Source organism: Lycium ferocissimum, chromosome 9 (assembly GCF_029784015.1).
Source record: "Lycium ferocissimum isolate CSIRO_LF1 chromosome 9, AGI_CSIRO_Lferr_CH_V1, whole genome shotgun sequence".
Taxonomy (NCBI): Eukaryota; Viridiplantae; Streptophyta; class Magnoliopsida; order Solanales; family Solanaceae; genus Lycium; species Lycium ferocissimum.
In genome coordinates, this window is record NC_081350.1 from 27,933,238 (window position 1) to 27,955,754 (window position 22,517).

General features: G+C 33.2%; 1 protein-coding gene across 1 annotated transcript; it reads right to left on the reverse strand.

The window, feature by feature from the left end:
* Nucleotides 1-16,115: 16,115 nt before the first annotated feature.
* Nucleotides 16,116-20,460, reverse strand: LOC132030129 (gamma-tocopherol methyltransferase, chloroplastic). The gene is made up of 7 exons (XM_059419626.1): nucleotides 19,963-20,460; nucleotides 18,650-18,819; nucleotides 17,839-17,943; nucleotides 17,550-17,753; nucleotides 17,369-17,471; nucleotides 17,188-17,290; nucleotides 16,116-16,458 (listed from the first exon to the last, which is right to left on the reverse strand). Coding segments are annotated over exons 1-7 (1,092 nt in total). The 5' UTR covers nucleotides 20,369-20,460; the 3' UTR covers nucleotides 16,116-16,457.
* Nucleotides 20,461-22,517: the final 2,057 nt, after the last annotated feature.

Here is a 22,517-nt window from a genome sequence, read left to right on the forward strand (position 1 = left end):
ATAAAATAATCCCAAGATTAGTGGGATAAGGTGGATATCTCATCCTTAAGATTGTGCTTCATTTTATCTTTCTGTTTGGTAGAAGATATAAATTTATACCTTATACCAAACATGGTACAAAAAATTAGTGCAAGGACCCCTAAGATTATTAAATGATGTATGTACTTGTTAGTAATTTTCTATTTTATGGACTCACATGTTAATATTTTTACATAGATATGACAGCAATTAAAGGAGTCCAGTTTTATAAAGATATCTATTCTCAAAAGTCATCTTTGAAAAGTTATCTTTAGAAAAATTGTCACAATATATACGGTTGTGGACCCTAAGTCTAACATATGATTTCTCTCTCTACCCCATCTCGGAGAAGACAATACAACATAGTTTTTTTTTTTTTTTCTTTTTTCTTTCACCCTTTATTAGAGTAAAACATAATGTATTAAAATTTAGAAGATCCAACAATTGAGTACCAAAACCCGAGATCACAAAGTTTGACTACAATATGATCAGTACTCATGACCGTCTAGGCAAGAGTGCAAATGATCAAAAGGTGAAAGATGCATAGAAGTCAAATTGGTGCCCTTCTCTGGACGTCTATTATAATTTTAGCGGTGGTTTGATTGTAAGGATAAACGATAGTAACAATTTCGAATGAAATGCTAATAAAATGAAGACATCTTATTCTATATTTGATTGCATTTTATTTTGAAACCCATCTCACTCATCAGGTGGATCATAGTGTTTCCATCTACCCTTTAGCGTGACTTGAACATTCAACTTATGTATCGCTGGTGGAGATGCTCAACTACTAGAACTAGCCTCACCTGTCTTGGCTGAAAGTTTGATTCTAATATAAGCAGTTAATTTTTTTATTATTAACACCTTAGCTGTGATATTATTTTGTACCACTGAGAAGACAAGCTAATGTTAAAACTGAAAAGTTTATTCAGGCTTTTCTACTGTAAAATTAATCACGTAGTTTATATTAGATCTCATTTTTAATTGGATAAGTCATGCATCGATCAATACAAGTTATATCCAGTCCCCACGGCCAAGTAGAAGGTTATACATAAATACCTAACAAATGAAACGAGAATGATTAAAGAGAATTTACACTATAGTTTAAATATTATATTTTTTAAATAAGTTCAACACTTTAAAAGCCAAACCAAATAATGACGGAAGTAAAGCCCACATTTTAGGGAAGGCAGCAAGTTGACGGATGGCCTCGCAAAGTACGGATAAACTATACTAGTTTAGAAGCTTTTGACCTTTTGCGAGCTTAATTAATTAATGCTATATGTCCTCTTCTTTTGTCATTTCTTCTTTTAGAAACAAGTGTCTAAATACTACATATCCTAAACAAACACATTATACTAAATTCTACTAGTAATAATATTTATTCTTCCCGATCCAAAATAAAAAAATAAAAAAATAATGAATTGCGGTGGAAATACTGAAGAAAAACCAATGGACAAACAATAATTTTGTTTTTGACGTTAAAAGTAAAAGTAGGGCACATAATTAGAATGAAATAGTGCGTTGGTTAAAAGTCAATGAGCTTAATTACAGTTGTGGAAAAGGCTCCTCTAATTTCACAAGAATGGGATACTTTTCAATTCTTTCACTAAATTATACCACATCACATGTTCTTGCAACCAACGTGTTAGAAGTTACAAAAAGAATTTTAAAAAATATTATTATTTTGTGTTAATAGGCAACAAACAAAACTCTCTCATTCCATTGGTGAGGTAATAATTTCTATAGTTCTCATTATTTATTTAGTCAAATTCTGTGTTATACCAGATTTTCAAATGTCAATTTTATTGAAAAGATCAAATTTCATACTTTAATATTTTCCATGTCTATTTAAATTTTTTTCTTTTTAAAAGACCTTTCATGCAATAGTAGAACCTAAGGTTTGTTCAAAGAAATTGGAAAGAATTAAAAGAGCCATTACCAGTCAGTCACGGACTAAAATAACCACTTACTAAGTGTGTGCCTTAACAAATTATTATCTCTAGAATATTAGATTATAAAATAAAATAAAATAACAACAAAAAAGTGAGCTCGTTAAACTGTGAAATATGTCCAGAAGAAAAACGTTCCAACTTTAATAATGTCCTCTTAACTCGTTCTGCTAATACTCCTATCTTTTACAATATATTTTTTACAATCTTTTTAAACCATTTAAAATAGTTCTAGTTTTGTCACGCGTTGGAAAAAAGGTTAGACGTCCGGTCTTTAGTCATTCGAAAATACAAAGCTAACATTGCCCTCAACTTTTAACTATTTTCTATGATGCGTAGAGACAAAGGCGGAGTTAGGATTTTTGTTAATTACATTATATGTAGTTAAATATTTTTCGCCTGAAATTCATGGATATACGGTTGATATTCGGTCATTTTTGTCTGACCTAAGCCATATATGGTTGATTTCAGTTATTTTTGTTTGAATTTAGATACATATGACTAAAGTTCGGTCATATTTATTTGAACTTCAACCATATGTAGCTCAATTTATTCAACTTTACTTGAACAGGCATTTGCCTGAAGTTTATGTATATGTGGCTAAAGTTCTGTTATTTTTCTTGAGGCGCAGGATCTGAACTTCAGTTACATATAGCTTCATACTTTTTTTTTTTTTTTTTTTTGATGTTTGGCTTGGCAAAACGTAACTTCAGACATCCATGTTTAAAGTTACTAAAAAGGGTAAAAAATGCCCTTAAACTATGCGAAGTTGAATAAAAATGCCCCTATTGTTACTTAATTGGTTCAAAATGCCCTTTTTCTAATAAACATATTGTTTCTTTTATGGTTAAACACATTTTTAAAAATAATAATATTGTTCTTAAAGAAACATTTTGTTGTTTCTTTTCTTTTAAAATCGCTTTAACTAATAAAAAAGTGGAAAGTAATTTTTTTCTTCTTAATCTCATTTTATAAATTAAAATAAAATTACCCCAGGTACTTTATTAACTAATAATATAGGTTTTGTATATAAGATCATAGTGACCCCATAATTTAGATAACGATAAAGTTCTTTTTTCTAATAAAATAGAAACTATTTTTATTTCTTAGTCTTTTTCCAAATTGAAGTAGGTTAAGCATTTACTGATATAATACTTGAATTAAAAATTAAAATAAAAAAAGGGTCAATGATAACTCTATCCGCGATATCTTAAAGATATATTGCGATTTGAAGCAATGTAATAAATTTTCTTGTTTTATGGCATTATGATTGCCGTATGTTAACTTTAAAACCAAGTTAAGATACAACAATTGCATAGTTTAAGGGCATTTTGTTTAAGGGAAAGGGTCAAAAACACCCCTCTACTTTGAAAAAAAGCCTAAAAATATCCTTCGAACTTATTTTGTCAAAAATACCTCTCCCATCCTTAAAGTTTTTAAATATACCCCTATCTTGATGGAAATTATCCCCCAAAATAACCCGAAATTATTTTTTAAACTCGCTCCATCATTTGAAACCGACCCAACTAAATAATAACTCATAAGATCCCCTTATTCCCTCAATTCCATCGAACTTCAAACCTACGTATTGGGGGAATAAAGGGATCTTATGGGTTATTATTTAGTTGGGTTGGGTTTAAATGATGGAGTTGGTTTAAAAAATAATTTCGGGTTATTTTGGGGGATAATTTCCGTCAAGATAGGGGGTATATTTGAAAGCTTTAAGGATGGAAGGAGTATTTTTTACCCAAAATAAATTTGGAGGATATTTTTAGTCCTTTTTCCAAAATAGAGAGATATTTTTGACCCTTTTCCCTTTGTTTAATTTATATAGCTAAAGAGTATATTTGAACCAAACTATAAACGCAGGGTATAATTTAAGAGCATTTTTGCCACTTTTCCGTTGAAGTTATTTCGATATAGATAAATGTTCAAAAATTCAAAGAAGTGAAAACAAGTAAAATGGTGGTATGCAAATAAAATAGCCCGTAAACTTTATGCATCGAACACTGATTGAGAAGAGGAAAAAACAAAGCCAATTACGTGACATCTTCTCCAAATCTCCAACATGTTTGATTGACAGAACAATGGATTAGATTAGACTTATCACTTATCCCAAAAAAAATATATATATATATATATATATTAGACTCAATGACCGCCCGACCCGGTTAACAAACGGTCGGGCAAAGTGGGTTCACAGGTGGGTTTTCTCTGCTGCACCAGCACCGCACAGATTCAATCGTGCAGTCTCACATCAGTCCACCACGTGAGAAACACGTAGGCCCGCGTGTCGTATGGTTATGTCAAATCGGCCTTAATAATCATTTGTTGTTTGACTTACAAGAATTTTTGTGATGAGTGTGGGGGTCCATTTCCTTAATGACCATCATTTGCACTTTTGTCCCTATTTTGTGTGGTCTTTAATTTTTGTCCTCCAAATGACTGATCACTAATTTTTTTCTACAAGACATAAGTTACGCATTATAATATCCACAAATTATATCCAACATGTTATGCCTCTATAGCATAAGTTCTATTTTTAGGATAAAAATTAATGACCACCCATTTGAAGGGGAATTCTTTGCTCGGATTCCCTTCAAAGGCATTGGTCTTTAATTTTTTTTCCCCTCAAATTGCTGGTCTTTAACTTTTTCCCTTCGCTTAAAAAGATGGCCAAAAATATTTCAAGTTTCCTGGTTCGAACTCCTGTTCAGTCAAAAAAAAAAAAAAATTGCAAGACAAGACTTTACAAAAAGTCTACCTTATGCGGCAGAGTTTGCCTTAAGCCATTACTAATGTCTGCCTTAAGCGGCAGACTTTTTCTTAAGGCATAACTAAAAGTCTATCTTATAAGGCGACAAACTTTTAATTATGTCTCAAGGCAAAGTCTCCCGCATAAGGCAGATTTTTCGCGAAATCTTATCTTACAAATTTTTTGTTTTATTTTTATAACTAAACTGGAGTCTCAAAATATTTTAGATGAAGGATAAAAATTAAAGAGCAGCCATTTGAGAAATAAAAATTAAAGACTAGCAATTTTGAGAGACAAAAATTAAAAACTACCCCCCAAAGAAGGACAATCGTGCAAATTGGCCAAATTAAGGACCAGTCCATTTGAAGGACAACCCGTGCAATTACTTGTTATTGGGGCCCATTCGATTTTTTGACCTCTTGGATGGACATGCCAGCAAACTAGAAGTTGGCCTTTCACACGTTAGATTTTGTGCATCTGAAGCTGATGGAAACTTGATGTGTCATACTTCCATACGATGCCACGTGTTGTGTTAGGGTTTGCTGTATAATGTGTGTATAGCCAATATCTTAAATACGAGTCTAAAACAAGAAGCGAAAAAAGAAGAAGAAAAAAAAACACTTTTAAAAGAGGTGGACGGATCTAGTTCTTTTATTTCTTAGAATTTTAGTGAGCAGCAAAAGCTTAAAGAAATTGTACTGATCTAACTTAGGATTAAGCAGTGACATACCTAAGTAGAAAGTCAAAGCTCAAAAAAGGAAAGGAGAAAAAAGAAATTATGGAGTAATTATTTCGGATCCGGATTGAGCCTTCTTTCCATTTCCTCCGTTGTCCTCTTGATTTTTGACATCTGTCACCAACTAAATTTAATGGCAAAGAATTATTCGGCTCTTCTCCACTTCTCTTCTCTATATTTTTCTCACATTTTAGCTTGAATTAAGGACACATGATATGAATTACAATTAATGGCAAGATTTAATTGACTAAAATAAGGCCCTAACCATAATTTAGATAATTAATAACTTATTCATAAATATAAAATATTTTCTCTTTCTTTCTATTTTACTTTTCCTACACAGTAAAATATCTTTGCTCTTTATCAGTTTACTTCTCCCACTTATTTTTTTCCTTCGAGAATATAGACTCGATTATTCAATTGGTGATATTTACGGTTTTCTTCAATTATAAAGCTTACTAATTCACAGAATATAGACTCCATTATAGATTTTCTATTTTTTCAATTATGATGCTTACCAATTCACATACAATATATTAAAAATTATTTTGGCGTGAAGAGGGAGAAAAGATCGAGTAAACTGATACATACGAAAAGTAAAATAGGAAGAGAGAGAAAATATTTTAATATATTTATTGATATTATTAATTATCTAAATCATCGTTAGAGTTTTGTTTTAGTCAATTAAATTTTAGCTATTCATCATAACCCATGCCATGTATCCCTAATCCAAGCTAAAACTTGGAAAAATGGAGAGAAGCCAAATTTAAATTATTCTATCACATGGACCTTCACTCACACAAACTAACTCAGCCCCCTTTCTCCTTTCCCACCCAACTAATCTAGTGAACGATGCTACTAAACCTCTTGTGAGCATCTAATTTTTCTTCATATGTGAATAATGAAACTTTCAATCTTCAACTGAAAATTGACAAAGATTATTTGTGAGATTGGAGAAATCCAGCGCTGCGGAACTGTTACGAACTGAATCAAAATGATGAAAAAGCTTAATAATCACTTGAAGTACATATTTATAGAACAGTCATGGAAAAAGCATCAAAGTTCAACGAAATCGAAAATGAAACTACTTTTCAGCAGTATATTTGAAACAATTTTATGGTCATTCTAAAAATTCAAGTTTCTATATCTTCAACATATTTGGATTCTTCCCCACCACAATAAAATGAAAATGGGCATATAGTGATTATACAACGGCTCAATTTGCTCTGTGCATCTATGTTGCAACAACAAGAATCTCACCCATATAATTACCGAGCTTTAAAATGCAAATTGGGACTTGGGAGGGAAAGAAAAAAGGAGGTTGAGTTAGTTTGTGTGAGTGAAGGTCCATGTGATAGAATAATTATTTGTCATTAGATTTAGCCAGTGACAGGTGTCAATAATCAAGAGGGCAATCGGAGGAAATGGAGAGAAGGCTCACTGGAGGTGAGTCGGATCCAATTATTTCAAACATGCACACATCGTTAGCTTTCTTCCGCCGCCTATTATCTAGTTACGATTATTTTCTTTAATCTTAATATTGTTTAAGATGTAAAATTGGATGTTTCACAACAAGTCAATGATTTGAAAGGTAAGGAAGGATTTTTGGCAAAACATGGTCGGTTAGCTCGCCTAAAGATCATAGAGGAATAATTCATTAGCTGCGAGTTATTGGAGATCTATTTTCAGGAAGAAATAAAGGGAATGACTTTTCTGATCACCGAGATAACATTTTAATCTACAAATACGAAATAGGAGCATCTAGCTGAGTAGCACTCAGTAAGCGGAGACGATATCTCTTATATGTACACACACATAACACAAAATGTACGTTTAAGTAATTACCTCGTAAATTATATATTTATTTATATGGAGAAATCATGAGATTCTTAGTTGTACAAATGATACTTGGAGATGGAACGAGCACGAAGACATTAGTAATACTTCTTGATATTTTGATATGTTTTTCAGCCTTGTTGATCGCTTACAATTTTTTGTCTTTATCAAAACCTGATGAGAAAAAAATAGAGTCACTTCTTATGAGCTCGTTGATGATGATTCTAATCTAATACATATAACATATGTTAGAAGTAGAAGGTGCTCTTGTGAGATTTTCGTCGATAGAAAAGATTGCTATATTTAAGAACACATTGGTTATGAAGTCAAGTTTTGAATTTTTTTGGTTACGTGCCGTTTAATTTTTTTTTTTACTTGAGGCAACGGGATGCACATACAACGCACGGAATGTACGTACGACTTATGAGATGCACTTTCGGCGAATGCAAAAGTTAGTTTAATTGAATATACTCGAGACCTTTGTTAAGTAGGCGTTTGGCCATCAATTTTGAAATCATGGTTTCAAACCAGCGTTTGGCCATCAATTTTAAGTCGTGGTTTGAACACAAATCATCCAAAAAGCATGGTTTCAACTTTTTTTAAATACAAAATTTAACCCATAAGTTAATATTTTACAACAAAAAAAAAAAAAAAACCCATAAGTTGCTAAATATTTTTTACGATTACCCCCATCAATCATTTACCAATCTCATTAACTTCCACTAACGTTTATTTATGTCTACCAATCTTTAATTTATGTGGGAAGATTATATTAAATAATAGTTACATTACTATTCATGTTAAATTTTCGATTTTATTGAAGTAAAATTTGATTAATTGATGTTGCACTTTTTAGAAAAGCCTTCTAGTAGTGTACTAATTTTGTTATAAACTATGATTTTCTCATTTGGTAAGATTGTATAAGAATTGAAAATGTTTTGATAGTTTTCACAATTTGTGAGGTTTTTATGTATATAAGAGAAAATACAACTTAAAATATTCAAATCAGATGTCAAACGTGGTTTGAAACGGGCTTCAAACCATGTCCAAACGGGGCCTAAGATCCGGCTCTAAGGCCACTATTTCCATTGAGGATCCCCGGCAAATAATGAAGACATTGGCGAGAATAATAATTATTGCAACAAAATGAATAATTTCGCCACTCCTTACTGAGGGAGTTTTCTAAATTGGAGTGAGTAGACATACGACAATCATTTTTTTGGTTTTTTCTTCCTGTTTCTTCTTTTATTTATTTGTTTATTTTGGTCATAAATCTCCAATTAGTAGGTTTCTAGTAATAGTTAAGTATTAAAGAGTACTATGCCCCTTACGGCACACCTATACTAATAAATTGATTAAATAAACATTGGCATCTGAACTTATATTAGAAAAACAAAATAATGAAGGTTGTACAGTTGCATTCGAATGTGAGATGATTCTTTAACCTCGTGTAACCAACATCACTTTATATTCATTTCACTAATAAACAAGATTTGTCCTCGTATGATGGACAGTATTAATAGATTTTTAAAAAGTAACAAATTTCTAAATTTTGCTAAGACAATAATATTTTAAAACAAATTTAGTTTGTCAAAACTATTAATATTTAAAACTGGAGAAAATAACATTGGATTTTCTTTTTGATGGTTTATTAGTTCACAATTCACATAATGAACCTTTATTCTTCGAGACACGTTTAAATTACTATCAATGAGCAGCTAGTTCAGTGAAATGGACAAGTCGACTAGATCTCACTACTTTCCTTCACTATAATTATTGCTAAAAAAATTAAAAATAAAGCAACATGTCATCTTGATTGATTTATACTAATTCTCCTACTATATAAATTGAGTGTAGGGCAAGTGTCTTTTGTTATAGTTGCTGTTTCTTCTTATCCACAAACAGGAAAACAAACACACAAATGCAAAATCTATGCTTTTTTGGAGAGGCATAATTTTTTATTTTTTATTTTTAAAAGATTCTTTTGGGGTGGGGAAAGTGCTTGTGATCTTTACCTCACATAAGAAACAAACACCAAAAGGAAGGGACAGATGCAAAGTTGCAGTGCATTTATTGAGCAAAACATGAAGTGTATTATTTTATTAAGTTAATTGAAGATCTTTTTTATTTGTATTTTTATGAGAAAAAGAACCCTTTTGAGTAGATTCTAAGGAGTTAGGACAGTTCCTACTTTCCTACTTTCTTGTCTTTAAGCATGGCACGTGAGGGCCACCACCTCGTGACTACGGTGTACTTGTTTTGTCTAGCCTCTATTTCTTTATAATAATTTTTTTTTTTGCATTATCAACAAGACTATGGTGGAGTGGTAAATATTTTATTTTTGATTAAAGTTTCGAGTTCAAATTTTGAATATGAATTATTTTTGTTAGAGAGCATTTCCACCAATTTGAGACTTCAGTACGAATTCGAATTTAATTAGACCCCAACATGGTTTGCTCAATAAAATTGGTGGCTTAAAGCTAAATTTAACAAGATGTCTCAAATATATTAAAAACTGTCATTTATTATTCGACTTGTGAAACTCCGCCTTTAGCAACTAAACAATTTGTATTTATTCTACTCCCCTTAACAACTTTATCCCAATTATTTACCACCCCGAGAGCCGGACGTGGCAAAAAAAAAAAAAAAAAAAATTAAGAGAGTGAAAAGGTGGGCCCGCCGATATATATAGATATATATTATTATATAATTAAAAATAAAATAAAAATAATATATAATTAAAAAATAATTAATTATTTTTTCTATATAAACCCCACCCCTTTACGCCCGCCCCTTATCTCACCCCTTATGCCTATCTACCATCTTCTTTCACCCTTCCTTTTTTATTTTTCTCTTTCTTCTTTTCCTCATCTACCATAACCCATAACAATAACACCCACATCTTTAACCCACACTCACACCCACCTTAACATCACTCCCACAAATTTCATCATTCCATACCAAAATCATCCATAATCATTATTTCATAATTTTATTTTTGAAAGAAAACAAAAAATCAAAATCAAGAAACCAAAAATGGTAAGAAAAGAATGATGAGAATATAGAGAGAAAGAGAATTGATGGTGGGAGCGGGGGCGTGGGTGGGGTGGGGGTGTGGGCGAAATGGTGGGGGAGGGGGCACGGGGCGTGACGAAATGGGGCGGCGGGGGGCGGGCGCGGGGTGGGGGGATGTGGCGTGGTGGGGAGGGCGGGGGGGGGGCGTGGGCGCGGGGGTGGGGGTTGTGAAGATGGTGGGGGAGGGGGCTGTGGGGCGGGGGGGCGCGGTGGCCGGGGGTGAGGGGGTTGTGAAGAGAAGATGGTGGTGGTTATGGAATAATGATTATGGAAGAAATGGAAAAACAAAAAATCAAAATCGAAAACCAAAAAATGATAATAATAATAATAATAATAGCCAACAATAACAACCAAAATAATCAATTTGGACGAATTTGAAAAAAAATGGGGTGAAATTTGGTGGGGTGATGGTGGGTGTTGTTCCCGTGGGTGTTCTTTCATGGGTGTTTATGGTAGGATGAGGAGAAAGAAGAAGGAAGAGAAAAATAAAAAATGAAGGGTTGGTAATTTTTTAGTATTGATTACTTGGCGGCGGCGCGGCGGAAGGGCGGCGGTGGCGGAGGTGTGGCGGCGGCGGGGCGGGGGGGGTGGTGTTGAGGAGAAAGAAAGAAGAAAGAGAGAAGGAGGAAAGAAGAAAGAAAGAGAGAAAAAATAATAAAAGAAAAACAAAAAATGAAGGGTTAGTCATTTTTGACATACGTTGGCAACGTACGCAGCAATGATGATGGCAATGACGTGGCGCGAGTGTAATGCACCTCCATTGTGAGAGTGGTATTATTTTCTTAGGGTGGTAAATAATTGGGATGAAAGTTGTTAAGGGGGGTAAATAAATACAAGTTAGTTTGGCTAACCAAGTTCGGGTTAAATGATGTCTTTTCTCTATATTCAATAAAACTAACTCACGCTCGTGCATCTCGTGTGCCTCTCGTACATCTCATGAAATAAACTTAGTTGGAATATGATCAGTATGATTTCTCGTGCATGAAATGTACACCTCGTTGTTTTTATCAATCGGTTTCTGGATACACTAAGGTTATAATTTTTCATGTGTTTCGAATTGTTCAAATCTATTTTAAAGTTTTCTTTTACTTTTTATTTAAAAAATTATACTTTTTACTTTAAAATATTCATTTTTTCCAAAAACTAATTTATTATCTATAATAGTGAAAATGGGGCCCTAAAAAATTTTGGACCTAAGGCATTTGCTTTATCAGCTTCACCCTAAAGCTGGCCTTTGAACCCCAATACAATATTGTACATCGTGTGCAATCAAAATAGTAGCCTGCTTGACCAAGCTTCTAAAGGCCAAAGGTGTTATTTTTTTTATTTTTATTTTTATTTTTATTTATCAAAGTTAAGGTGTTTGACCAAACTTGTAGGAAAAAAAAGTGAAATTGGATAAAGCAGAAACTATTTTTGAAAATCTAAAACATAGTTTCTCCCAAAAGTACTTTTTAGAAATTTGATCAATTTTGTTGCTAAAAAGTTTTGATTACTCAATCTATTTCTGGCCAAAAGTATATTATTGAAGAACACTTTTCAAAATAAGCTCATTTAAAAGTTTGGTCAAATAGACTAAGAGTTGTACCTAAAATCTACATATATTCATTATTTCAATAGGACCATTATGCTGATTTAATTTTTGAAATTATTATTGCTTTAATCTCCATTTATTAGACATTCTTACTATTTGAGAAATTAGATTTATTTATTTTGATTATGACTATGTAAAAGCTGTAATTTTAAAATACCTTTTTATGTTGCTTATCAATATTTAAAAACTTTCTTTCAAAAACATTAAAGCATTGATGTCGAGTTAACGTAAAAAAGTTAGATTTATGTGCCTAACCGTGCTACTATTATTTTTGGGATGAAAGAAGTATTATATTTATTCGAAAAAATGATATTAAAAATAAGGAATTGACGAAATTTTTATATATTTTGCTATAAAAAAGCATTCACTCGATTTCTCAATAAATAATGTTTTAGACTTTTCATTTTATTTCGAAATAGGTGGTGCTTTAAGTGGTAGCTAAGTAAACTAGAAAGAGAACCTTAATTAAAAGATGTCCTTTTTTCCCCCCTTCATTTTCCTCATCTTTTGAGCCTGTCAAAAAATGTTAGTATGAACTGTGACGTAATACTTCATTGATTACCAAAAAGGAACAGTGACCATATTATTGAAAAGTACAAGAATCTTTTGGAAAATAGACGACTCCCAAATTATATATACCATTATTGCACACTTCTAGTGTTTAATTAGAACTTCGCCGTTTTGAATATTTCATCAAATGATTTTTTTTGTTCAGAAATAAAATAAGAAACTAAGAAAGTCATTTCAGGATGAATAGTTACTCAATTAGCCTTCAAAGATGAATTACATAAGATCTTTTTTACCTACAAAAAACAAGTTTTAATACTTTTGTCCGGTATTTAATTTGCACCATTTCAACCCAACAGACTGTCAATAACCAAAGGCTGTTTGTTTTTAACTCTCACTTCTTTATTATACCTTTAAAATTTTCTCTACCTTAAATGATAAATATAAAATGTGCACAAATTAAATTAGTTTTTGAATTCTGTGTGCAATAAAAATTGCCAAATATATGAGAGAGAGCCATTAACTATTGTGCCAGCAGAAGTTAATTCTCAGTTTCTCACACACATAAATGAGGTTTTCATTGGTGGAAGTTGGAACAACGGGAAACAATTTTTGGGCCTATATAACTCTTTCAGGCCCATTAAGCCCACATATGAGGACAAGCCCACTTTAGTGTGTTTTTTATGACGGGTCATTTGCACTTTTGGCCCTATTTTGTGCCGGTCTTTAATTTTGTCCTTCAAAATCGAAGTTATGCCTATAGGGACATACTTACGCATTATATCCACAAGTTATGCTAGCTCCAATTTTGAAGGGCAAAAAATTAAAGATCAGTCCATTTGAAGGGAAAAATTAAAGAGCAATCCTTTTGAAGGGAAAACCATGCAATTACTTGTTCTATGAACTGTTTTTTCCCTTTTAAGAATAGACTAATTAAATACCAAGGGAATCTCGGTAGGCGTTTGGCCATGAAAATCAAATATTTTTCACTTTATTTGGAATTTTGAAGTTTGAGTTGTGTTTGATTATGGTTTTTGCAAATAATATTTGGTTGTTTGAATGTATTAAAAGTGAAAACATGGTTTTAGTTTTTTCAAATACTACTTCAAGTTATATTTGGAATTTTTATGGCCAAACGCTGATTTTCAAATAGAGTGAAAAATCTCATGGCCAAACGAGTTAGTAGCTCAATTGGTTGACTAACTGAACTCTCACCTCGATTCCCTACCTCGTAATCCCCTCTCCAATTTCCCTTACCCCATTTTGAAAAAATAACAATATTTGAATACCAACTAAAAGCTTTATACGAATTTGCTATCCAATCTTTCACATTTCTTCCACATTTATATTCATAGTACCTTGAGGTGGAGAGAATCCTAATTGTTGAAAAGCTATTACTTACTTTAAAAAAATTGCAACAATATATTTATCCATGGAAGTAGTAACACAGAAGGTCACCTAGTTATGGACAATGATCTCTCAAGGTCATCTTTCTTTGTTTTATAACAACAAGGTCATCCAACTTTCTCTATATTACATCAAAAGTCACCCAATAAATATTTGACAAATAAAATATGACATGACATTTAATTTAGTCCGCATGGACCTTTTTTTTTCTCAATCCACGTGGCCATAAGAGCCGACCCGACCCGACTCAAACCCAAATTAACTCTTATTAACCCTATTCTCTCTTAATTAAAGTAGAGTTTCTCTCTCTCTCTCTTTCTAAAAAAAATTGGCCTATCGTTTTATTAAAATCGGGTCGTCTTCTTTTTCCTTCTCTCATTTGACGTGACTAACAAGCAAGTTGACGTTACGAAAGGTTTTGAGGGTGTCAATAACGAACAAGTTGAAGTCGCGGAGAATGTAAATGATGAACAAATTGCATTTTCTAGTGTTATGTGTGTGCGAAGTGATGTGGGTGTTTCAAAAAGAGGCAGACTCATGAAGGACTATGTTCAACAAGTGTAAGAAGTGTTAAAGAAGGAAAAAGAAGACGACACGATTTTAATAAAATGATGAACTAATTTTTCCAGAGAGAGAGAGAGAACCTCTATTTTAATTAGAGGAGAATAGTGGTTTGGGTTTTTGGGTATGTCTTTTTGCCATGTGGACTAAGAAAAAAGAAGAAGGAAAAGTCCACATGGACTAAATCAAAAGTCATGTCATATTTTATTTGTCAAATATTTATTAGGTGACTTTTGATGTGATATAAGAAAAGTTGGGTGATCTGTTGTTACAAGAATTTGAGTAAGTGTTATCCATGTTCAACTTTTGTATCAATTTCAATTATGTTTAAGCAGAGAATATATATAATCTTTCATGGCACAAAACAGAAGTGGATAAGTCTTCCACTGAGTTGCACCTGTGAACACTCTTCAACATAATTAACAAACCTTTAATGTACACAATTTTTTTTTTGTAAAGATGTGATTAATCTCCATAGATGATGTGATTAACCTCCATAGATCTCGTATCTTTAACTATTCCAAATTAAAACCAAAAAGATAGAAAGAGACAGGTGAAGAAAAGTACATTTTTGCACTGCATTAGAACCATGACCTATAAACTATAAAGCACTCCTTTTGTCCCTCTAGAAGAATAATTCAAAAATTGATTTAAGTGGGGGTTGGGAATAATATGTGACAAAACAACAACGTTTAGATGATTCATAATTTGTCAGAATGTAAGAATATAAGATACCAAAAGCAATGACATAATGAGTATATTGGACCAACTTCTCCATCATCATTAACGATATATATTATCAATGTAGAGGTGTCTATCTAATCGTCAATATCTATGTTGAAATTCAGTATATTGAAAATCCACCCCTTGCTTCATACTATCATCAAACGTGAAGTATTTGTTAGTACTTTTTTTCCTTTTGCTTTTCCAATCTCAGCTGTTATCTTTACACAAAAAAAAAGATAAAGAAAAAAGGAACAGTTAATCGTATATAATTCTATTATGGAACTTGATCAAGTTAACGAATCAACTTGTTTCTTATCTCTCAGTGGGATGCATTCATCCATTTGCACAAAATCTTAAATTGAACATAGTTAAACTTCTATACATTATGATTTCCTTCTTATAATCAGGAAACAAAAGGTTAATTTGAAGGATTGTTAAGATCTTGTTTTTCTAAATTACAATTAATCGATTTTGTTGAATAATAATCTTAGAATAGTAAAAGATAGAAACCAACTTTGACAAACAAGTCTCCATATCATCATTATTATCAAATAGAATACATGAAAATTGCAATCTGTGTTATTAAAGAGAGGTTCTTAAAAGAAGGTCACAAAGACATTTTGCTCCAATGACTTGTTCATAAACTGACATGATCCAAAATTTTCAATTTATGAGCTTTGAATTCTAGAAAAGGCATCTTATTGGAATCCGGATAATTATTTATACCAATTAAGTGGATTCCTTAACACGGATACAAGGTTTTTGCCACAACTATTGCCTATTGTGTTCTGCTAAACCCGTAATTAGAACTTTAACTCCGCCCTTACTAGCTTACACCCTTTCAAGAATATATAAACACTTTTTCACAAAGATTTTTTATGGTTATGCTGGCAATTCTTTATCAACTGAAAGTTATAACTCATTAACATAAGCAGATAAACTTAGGAATTCTTCTTAGCACTAGAGACCCTTGATCTTTCCCCTGAAGAAATAATGTCAATACACTTTTGATGATTGGTACCGTACAAAGCAGAACTTTATGAGATGGCTGTAGAATTTTTATTTTGAACATATTGCACAATAATAATATGTTAATGAATGGATTACTAAAGCTGGTGTAGTCTCCTGAAAATGCCTGTGGTATAGTCTATCTTGAGGTCTGCCTCAAAGTCATTTCTTCAGCTTGCAATCTGGAGTTCATTCAAATGTTGCATTTCCTGTGCCTAAGTAGATAGTTTATTTTTCTTCCAAGATCCATCAATGTTTATTAATCAACAGCCAAGCAAACAATCTGCAGTAAGAAAATCACTAATCAGAAAGTTGCAACTGAAGAAACTATGCAAATAAAAAGGAACAAAAGAGATTAAGTTGATAAAGAGTAGAGAAGTTCCACTTCCTTTGCTAAAATGTGACTTGTTGCTTCTAACAAGGCAAAACAGACTCTATTGTGTATATGCTACAACCAATTCCCAAAATATTTATTTATGTATCAATCAACTACATTTCAATCTAAAGTCATGACAAAAAGAAAGTTTATCAGGAGTTCATAAGTTGACTAGGTCCTCTCATCTGTTATTCAATTTATAAAAGATGATAACAGTTAACAATATGCTTTCTATTTTTAGCTACCCTAAGGAAATTCTTTTTTTTTTTGATTAAGCACCGGGTGTCCGAGTCTCTTTGAGCCCCGACTAATCCCGGGGGTCTCAAGGAGTTTGCAAGTGCACCACGGGTAATTCGGGGTTTCCCAGTCCGATGGCCCTCGAAATTGTTTGCACCCAGCGGGTTTCGAACTTGAGACCTTGAAAGGGAGCACCCTAAGGAAATTCTCATTTGAACATGACACTCTAAAATGAAGTCACCATCCAACACAACTTTGGTATCTCAAGAAAGCATCAATACTATCAAGCTTTGGTACTTAGCTAACTAAAAACTCCAAGATTCTGACTGATGAACCATTTAAAGTTGAGAAAATAATGACAGGTAAGAAACTAGCTAGGTAATTGAGGATATTACTTACTATTCAGGTTTTCGACATGTGATGATGGCAAATTTAATGAGACCTTTCTTGTATCCTTCAATCATCAGTGGCATTGCCAGTGCAGCTTTGATTGTCTTCCATCCTGATAAGGTAACTCCAATGAATCAAATACAGAAAAAGGGGTACCTCAGTACACATTTTGGTACAACACACAACTTACCACTGCGTATTACTGATGTGAATCCCTTCCATGTCAGTGCGGATTTTATAACTGCTGGCCAAAATGGAGCTACATTCTCAGACCAATCTGCTGCCTTAATATCCTGCCATATTAGCCACAACATTAGCTGGGAACAAAAAAATGTACATCAAGTGGATATCAGTTAGTAGAATTAGTTTACCTGAAGAGAGTTAGATTGAAGTAACTTCACGTAATCAGCAGTGGAACACCATGCGGGAAGATAGAAGGATTTACATATCTTATTTAACAGTTCTTTCTCCTCTGGAAGGAGAGATTCCTCCGAAGGGGAAAGATCCCTGTGGCACCATGTAACTAGGATGATTGTGCCTCCTGGTGCTGCCACTCGAGCTAATTCGCCAACAAACTAATAATTAAGGAAACAAGGTTAGAAAAAACACTATAGCAATATATAAAGGGTAAGTAAAAAGAGGAATTCAGATATGATGAACCTTTTCTTTGTCCGGCATGTGTTCTCCGCTCTCCATGGACCAAACCAAGTCGAATTGCCCATCTGGAAATGGCTGATTCAAGGCGTCTGCAACTTGAAAAGAAACCTGCTCATTTGCATTCCGGTAAATAAAAAGAGAGTGCAAATTCCAAGTGCAAAATATCTAATGAAGGTTACAATATTACTATGACATTGTAGGGATCTAGTAGCTCAGTTGGTTAGCTACCTGAACTTTCACCTTGTTGGTGAGGGTTCGAATCCCCATGTTGTAATCCCCTTCCCCATTTTCCCTTCCCCTACCCCCTATGTAATTTAAAAAAATTTTTTTAAAAAAATTACTATGACATCAAAATGATATTGAGAAGAAACTAATTAACTTTCCTCTTTATTAGCTTCCTCTAGGAACCAATCCAATTAAAATAAAGTAAAGGGAATACAAATAACTAATGCAAAATTAAGTGTTTCACAACTAACTCAAGAAGTGATCATACTGTGTCATTTTAGATAAATATTTTCAGGTGGATACTGCAATACACAGCAATTATACCGTTGAAAAATTTATCACACAGCTTCATGTTTCAGTTCAGAATCTCCTGATAAGTATGTTATAATAATTCATTAAACATAAACGAGCAGACGTTTTGCACAATTGGCATAGCTTTAAGATATCACTATTAAAACTCTTACGCACTAGCCTCTGCTCTATGATTCAGTACAATACCATTTCTTTTTAACTTGTTCATGAAAAGTTCAAGTGATTCAAGTTTCTCACACATAGCTTTTAAAGGAAAATCTAGCCCAAAAGCAGATACCTTATCGCCTAATCCTTGAGCATCAGCAAGAGCTTGGGCCCTCTGTGCTTGTACAGGACTCAAAGTGATACCTTTAGCTTGAGCACCATATTTCTTTGCAAGGTACCTAGAACTGCCTCCTATCCCACATCCAACATCAACTATGGACGTTGGTTTCTTCGTTGCATCTTCTGCATATTATATGCTCGGAAATTAAGACATATAAGAACAAAAGAGCGATCGATTACAGAGTACATATATGAGATTGCAGGGAGATGTCTCCTATTAAATGAGAAGGAAGATTAATTCTACAACATGCTAAACTATAATCAAGTCAGATAAATCGAAAAGGTTTTCCTTTCCCTGACATTAGTAACCAAAAAATCCTATGAAAAGCACAAGCACCTGCCAGTGGATAGGTTGCACTCAGTGTTGTCAAAGGCGCGCTTAAGCCCTGAAGCGAGGCTCAAAACACGGTGAGCGCTTCGCCTCGCTTTATGTGCGCTTCAGTGTCATCGTCAAGGCTCTAAGACATACTTTTCCTTGCCAATGAGCCTCTCTTGAAGAGGTGACACTAGATAATTCATATTTCACTTTATCGTAATGTTTTTACAATTTCTTTGTCTATATAGTATTTGTTATTGATGTTTATTATTTAGTCTTGGACTAAACATATACATATATATTTGTATTTTTGCACCGTTGCGCCTTTTATCATTAAAGCCCACACTTTATTTGAGCTTTGCGCTTAAAGCCCCAGCTGACCTTAGAGCTCTTTTGCGCTTTTAGCTTTTGATAACACTGGTTGCACTATAAACGTAAAGTTTTCTTTGGAACAGATTTTTCATGTTATGTTATATTATATGTTCTCTACAACAGTCATCCTCTATAACAATATATTACTATAACGGCCAAGTTCTTTTTGGAACCGATTTTTCATGTTATGTTGTGTTAGATTATGTGTTCTCTATAACAACATTTCGCTATAGCGACCAAAATATAGCAAGATAAATGGTGCGGTATAGAGAGGTCTGATTGTAATTAGCCAATCTATGCCCTGAAAATAATTTACCTTGTACAAATTGCCTTTGTAGAACTAGGTTCATTCAGGACAATTTTGTCTTTAGAGAGACCGTTTCCAATAGACAAGCTTTTCAGGTTCTTCAATGGATAATATTAAAAGTGTCTAAACCTAGAGGCAGATTCAAGATTTTAAATCCGCGGTGCAGATAATCAACTATACTCACAATCCTTTCTTTAATACTACTATAGATTACTACAAATATGTTTAAAACTGTCCCTTAAAACTATCAAAGGAAGATAAGGCAATTTACCATTAAGAGAAGCAAAAGTGAGAGCCTGTTCAATCATACGGATCTGAGCAGCACGATGATCAGATAATTCAACAGATGATTGTGGTTCATAGTAACCATGATGCATATGGTCACCCCAAATATCTTCCCAAATACCAGATGATTCATCATATAATTCTGCTATTCCTTTTTTCAACTCCTTTTGATCTTGTACTCCAACTTCTTGTGATGATGACACAGCATTCATTGCAGCAACACTAGCCATTCTTCTTCTTCTTCTTTTAGTATTATAAGTAACAATTCTTGTTCTTGTATTTTGACTAATATAGTGAATCTCAGGTTTATGAAGAGTGGAGATAAGAGAAGAGGGACACGTGGGGTTAAGTGATTGGATGCTAGAAGTGGAATAGCACGTGCTGTTCAACATACTATATATGTATAAATTGAGAGCAGTGATTCAAGGAATGAAGGTGAAGCAATGGCGAATAATTTTATTTATTTATTTACAACATGAAAAATGATTGGAGATTCGAGAAGACATGGGCTGCCAATGGGGAGATGGGAGAAGATTGTTTTTATTTTTCGAGATATGGAAACTGACAACTATCACATGCCAACAAATCCTCATACGTGGAGTGTTGGAAGAACTAGCTATGGGTGATCTTTTAATTGTGAAATTAGTATAGGTGACTCATGGCATCACTTGAAAGCAAAATTCAATTAAATTTGAGATTAAAAAAATTGCAATTCAAAATGTATTTTTTCAAACTTCTTAATCTTTTATAAAATATAAAAAGATCCCAGCTTAATTCAAAAACCCACCAATCCCTTCTCCTCCTCCCACTCGCCCCCGCCCACACACCCTCCCACCCAATTTTTTTTTTAAAGTTTTGAATTTTTTATTTCCTTTCACCGAGTCGCCACACCCTCCTCCCTCCACCCCTGCTCCCGCCCCCGCGAAAAAAAAGATTTTTTTTTGAATTTTTTTAAATTTATTTTATTTTCTTTTTCCCATTGCATTAGTGGTGTTCATGGTCGGTTTGATTCCGGTTTTTGGTTAAAACCAAACCAAACCAATTAAGGCGGGTTTTTTTTAATATTCAAACCAAACCAAACCATTATAGTATAAATTCTATCGGTTTCGGTTTTATCGGTTTTATCGGTTTGGTTCGGTTTTTTGGGTTGTAATAATATATTTTATAATGCAAAAAAATTGACAAACTTATTTACTAGAACCGCACTTGTTATTTGCACTAACGGTGTAGGTTCTACATTATCTAATATGTAATACTCACGACAATAACAATAACACTTGCTAATCTCTGACAGTTGGGATCGGATATATGAATCCTTATCATTACCCATGTCGCTCCATCCAGGCTCATGTCAAATATATACTACCTTCATATGCAAAATCGGTAGAACTTCAAAGCAAGCTGCCATTAATCTTCAAAGATACTGAACTCATTCAAAGATAGCGAGGACGATTGAAGAAAACATTGTTATCTATTACATGCCAACACTAATCTTATCCATGAGTAGTACAACCTCCATAAACAACAAAATTAAGAAGGCTAGCCCATAAAAGGTTAATTATATACATTACTTTTCTATTAATCAAGTTGAACAAAATAACAAGGTCTTTAAAAAGTCCTCCGAATGATCAACACAAAAGAACCATATACCCAACTATCACCAGAGAAAGATCATTTAATTGCTTGCATAAAAGTGTGATTAAATACAAAAAAACAAGTCAATAGCATAACCCAAAAGTACTTTCGGTGAAACAAACAACAACAACTCCGAAAATTAACTACCAAAGAGCCAAACAGCTTGCACCATGAATTTCAATTGCAACATCCAAACTAATCAATGCTCAAGGTAGTGCCGGTATATTACGAAAAAAGAAAGAAAAAAGTTTAACAAAGTAGGCCTTAAAACTTTTTAAAACATAAAAGACATATTCATAAGAGTTAAATATGAAAATTTACCCTTTTCAACTATCTCAAGTTTTGAATTTCTTCTAAAAGATCTTCAAGCTTGCATTCTTTGGAAGTTGATCTTAACCATTGTTGAGTGCAAATAAGAGCTTCTACTGTCTTTGGTGATAAAGAACTTCGATAAGAGTCAGAATCCGACCCCGGTGCTAAAAGTTGATTGAAGCAACAGTAGAAATAGGAATAGAAAGAACATCTCTTGCCATCCTAGAAATAATTGGATATCTAGCCGAAGAAACTTTCCACCAAGCCAAAATATCTAACTCTTTGGTCTTTTCCAAATCATCTAACAAGTACTTCTCAAGTTACGATTTATTTTCAGTATTGTCTTAAATACGCCAAATATTTCTCCCATTGTGTTTGCCACATCTCGTCACTATGCATGGTATCAATTTCATCATTCAAGCTTGTTTGACCACCAAGTTTATCGGTATGAGTCCCACAAAAAGAACTCATGTAGTAATCATACAAGCGACTCAAAGTATCCATCACCTTTTTCGATTTTTCACCCCACCAAACAACCATAAGAGTTTTTAAACGAGATATTCCACATATTTCAACTTGTATTGAGGATCCAAA